General features: G+C 35.2%; 1 protein-coding gene across 1 annotated transcript in view; it reads right to left on the reverse strand.

Annotated features, from left to right (window-relative positions):
• Positions 1-707, reverse strand: part of LOC118736428 (solute carrier family 25 member 35-like) — a 746-nt gene extending 39 nt beyond the window's left edge. The window contains exons 1-3 of the mRNA XM_036466523.1: positions 508-707; positions 272-447; positions 41-176 (exon numbers count right to left, since the gene is read on the reverse strand). Coding sequence (XP_036322416.1) covers positions 41-176; positions 272-447; positions 508-579 — 384 coding nt within the window. The 5' untranslated portion in view covers positions 580-707. The remainder of the gene's footprint in view (positions 1-40; positions 177-271; positions 448-507) is intronic.
• Positions 708-4,318: the final 3,611 nt, after the last annotated feature.

A 4,318-nucleotide genomic window follows, 5' to 3' on the forward strand; every position in this document is an offset into this window, starting at 1 on the left:
ATACACCTTAATACACATATGCATGTACATTAACACTTACCATAAAAAACGGACTGGAAAAGTATGCGCCCACAGCGCCGCCACCAGCACCCCAAAAGAGACCCAAACCGAAAGATTCATCACCATTTTTATCGCGTGTCCATTGCATATTGTTCGCGGTGCTATAAATGCCCAGTCTGAGCAAAAAATAAATATTGGGGTTGGTAGGAAATACAGATGTAACAAATCAAAACAATAGTAAATAAATTATTTCCTAACTTCTTGAACCTACCTAAAGGCATTTACGACAAACTGAAAGTACATAGTCGGCACCAGACCTTTCTGCAAGCCCAATAAACCATCGTTACGCGCTATTGTTACAAGTCCATGGAAGATGCCTTTATATGGCTCTACGTATGTGCCACGCGCCGCCAGTTCGCCTTGCAGTTGTATGCGCGTCTTGATGACCTTTGTGAGAAAAAAGTTGCTGCATTAGAACTCTAATTAATTTTTTGCTCCTCCACTCACATCAATGGGATTTGTAAAAAGCGTTGCACCCACATTAGCCAAACCACCAATCACATATTCAGATACATTCATTGTCAGAATGTTAATCAATTAATAAAAGCAAGCTATCTTTAAAAATGTATGCAAATATATCTCGTCCAACTACAATTACAAACACATTCACTTTGGCACTTTGCAATTCTAAACAACTTGTTTTGTTGGTCGACGCGTGAAGACTGATAATTTACAGTTTGATGTCTAGCTATAAGCTTTGTACATATGTAGTACCCGTAGTTAGTTGCATGTTATCAGCTATCGTCTTATCACTTCTAAGAGCAATAGTAGAGAGTATTGCACAATTTTAATTGTGTGAGAAAAGCTAAAAGATAATTATGTAGATAATTGTTAGTGCATGTTGAACAGCTGATTAAAATGATAATAAACAGGACGATATGTGTAATTCTGTCACACATTTTGTATGATGGACTAGTTTTCATTAATTATTTTTGTTGTATCTTATTTATCTCTATCACATATATAATTTGTATCTATATGCATAAGGGGATTTTATTATGTGCTCTGGCATCTTATCTTTTGTTGTTTCTCGATTTGTGCATGAATTCATGTACATATGTATCTACATAATAGAATAGAAATAATCGCGATATTTATCAGTTGTTGAGGGGCTTTGACTTATCAGATTTATCGCGTTTTATTTTGTGCAAATTTAGTTGGAGTGAGAATGAATCCCAATTTTTTATATTAAGCTAATCACCGTCAAGAATTGATTGGCGGAAGAGGAAAGATAATGACTTTTAAGATTATAGACTCGAGAGACTAGATCGATAGTTCCAGTGGATAATGAAGAAAAACCACTTGAGGATTATAATCTTGAGGAGGCAAACAGGAACATAGCTATTGAAGATCCGCTCGTTATTGAATTTACAGATGAAATGAGCAATGAAAACGAAAAATATTTCTCAAGGAACCATCATTGGCCTTAAAACAAGTACCCAGGCATAGTAAAATAGCCATGAGCCCAATCACAGATGGAATCCTTCTTCATGCCGTGTGTGATATGCGCGAAATACCAGCTTGCAAAAGTCGGGAATGCCAAAAGTGTTTCATGAAAAGATACGATATCGAAGAAGAGACTTAATAACAACAAATCATCTCGAGCATCATGCTCTATGACTCAACGAAGGACAAATCGTAAGTAACAAATTGCGTATTTTGATATACATAAGTATTTATTACTACAAAATAATAAAAGTCTTTTGCGGAAAACGCAAGGTGTGGACGGCAGTTGAAGCCCAGGAATGGCTGAAATGCTACTTGGCAAGAAAGGAGGGGTTCCTCCATGAAAAAAAATATCGAAAGGTATTGGAAGACATAGTGGCCCAAGGTCTACCGTAAGTTTGAAGTATATTTTTCGATTATAGAAATATAAACCAACAAACAAAAATTATTTAGGATCCGTCGACAACCCCGGTTGCCTTATAGCGCCGACAACCAGCGCAACACCACCGCTCACAGCCAGCAAGATCTGTACAACCGGCATTAACCTACCGTCAAACAACTCCAGCAAGATCCCTACTCCCAGTACCCTCCCAACGTCCAGCAGCAGTTCATCTAAAGGCATAAATGTCTGATAACCGCGTAAATCGCGTAAATAAGCCGATTTTCCATGCAAAATATTGGTAAGTCTACGAGGTTTACATGGTTACGCGTTTAGATGAATTGCCCTCGTGTTTCTCCAATTTGTGCTAGTTCGGTGTTTCCATACTCAATTGTATAAACAAAAATTTTTCCACGGTAACGGAAAATAAATATTTCCATGTTATAGCTCCCAAAATTGTGCCCAAATTTGCAAAAATTTGCAAACTATAGAAACTAGTGAACCCTCATGGCGTTAAAACGCCCAAAATTTTTATTCAAAAACCTAGAAAAGCGCACATCTACAGTCCAAGACCTTTACTTCGACCTCTCATATTTAAATTCGAAAGAACGGTGCAACTCTAATGACCTTGACACCGATATTTTAATATTTCATGAAACTTGCGTATAAGTTAAGTAAATACTACGACTATTCAAAATCCTTTTCAAAAGTATTTTCAAACTAAACTATTCTTAAATCTCTTTCGTCTATGTATACCCAACGTGTGATACATATTTCAATTGCCTAATTGCGTTAATTTAAGTTGAGTTGGATTTTTTTAAACAGGTGGCAACTCTCCTAACTAAATTTGACAAATAAGGATTTTCAAACTCATTTCCATTGATGCCCACATTTTAGTAATTCCTCAAACTTAATAAATCATTTTATGGCCACTTTTTAAAAATGTGGCAACCTTCTTCAAACGTTCCTAAAATTCAAACAAAATTTTTTTCAACATTCTTTAGCTTGACACCCGTTTTCTTCATATTTCAAATAGTTTCCGTGTAAGTTAATTAAATTCGACTTTTTAAACAGGTGGCAACCCCCTTCAAAAGAGGTTTCAACACATATTTTACCTAACTGATGAAATAAGCTGACTTTTATTTTCCAAATGTGTGGCAACCCTCCGAATATATTTCAGAAATAAAGCCTTGTCAAACCCAATTCGATTGATACCAATATTTTAATAATTCATTAAAATTCTTAAATAATGTGAATTTAACTTTTTAACGGTTTACACACTAATGTCCAAACTAAAGATTTCCTAACACTCTTTTGTTTCACATATTTTAATATTTCATTGTGTATAAATTAACTGAAGTCGACCTTTCGAACAGGTGGTAACCCTATTCAAAATATTTACGAACTATTTCTTTCTCAAATTTTTTTCGTCTGCGCTCATATGGTGATACATATTTCTATTACCATATTCCCTTAACTCAAATTGCATTTGATTTTTTAACAGGTGGCAACCCTCCTACAGTTAAGTTAATAAAGAAAGCTTTTCAAACCCATTTCGATTGATGCAATATTTTTATGGATTTTTAATAAGGGGTTTAACTTTTTTAATAATTTGAATTAAGTTTTTTTAAAGGTGGCAACTCTTTTGCACTTTTACAGTATAAAATCTTTAAATTGACACCTCATTTTTGAAAATCGAACGAACGAGCGGATCTGGTGGCATTCTTTATTAAATAATTTGAGTTTAAATTTTTAAACAGCTGGCATTATAAAGGTATGTATATATAGATATGGAAAAAAGGTTAGTATATTTCGTTGGGGGTCGGGGCTCTTACAATTGAAATAAATGATCATGATAAAACACATTTTCACTATTGCCAAGAGATTTGAGAAAAATTCAATTTTCGACCCGCCCTAATATACATGCTGGCAAACTAGATGTTTTAAATGTTATTTAGGTAAAAAAAACATAAACTACGTAAAATATTTCGCCAAAATAATGTAATATTTACATATGTATGTATGTAAATGTGCCGCATTGGGAGAAAAAGTAAAAAAAAAAAAAAACATTTCAAAATTAAAATCTTTTTGTAAATAGTACCACGGTGAAGGTTAAACAAAATAAAAAAGCACCGCACCCAACACCAAACAGTAACCACGAACATGTTCGTTGTCGCATCGCACTAAATGTGGTGAGTTTCCGCTAGTAAAGTTTTAGCGCAATGCACTAAGCACACACACACATACAAACCCATGCGCGAGCGGTGCATTCAAACACCCGCAATGCAATGGGGAAAACTCACCAAAGTGCAGCACTGCCTAGCATTGATAAGCAAAGTGCGCCGCTTTGCCGAAGATCATCAAAGGAATAAACGAAATCGAAGGCGCTGGCGTCGAAGGTTGGTGAATATCGATTCAGTTCTTCGTGGTGGC

Source organism: Rhagoletis pomonella, unplaced genomic scaffold (genome assembly GCF_013731165.1).
Source record: "Rhagoletis pomonella isolate Grant_MI unplaced genomic scaffold, Rhpom_1.0 Rhpom_scaffold_00003, whole genome shotgun sequence".
NCBI classification, from domain to species: Eukaryota; Metazoa; Arthropoda; class Insecta; order Diptera; family Tephritidae; genus Rhagoletis; species Rhagoletis pomonella.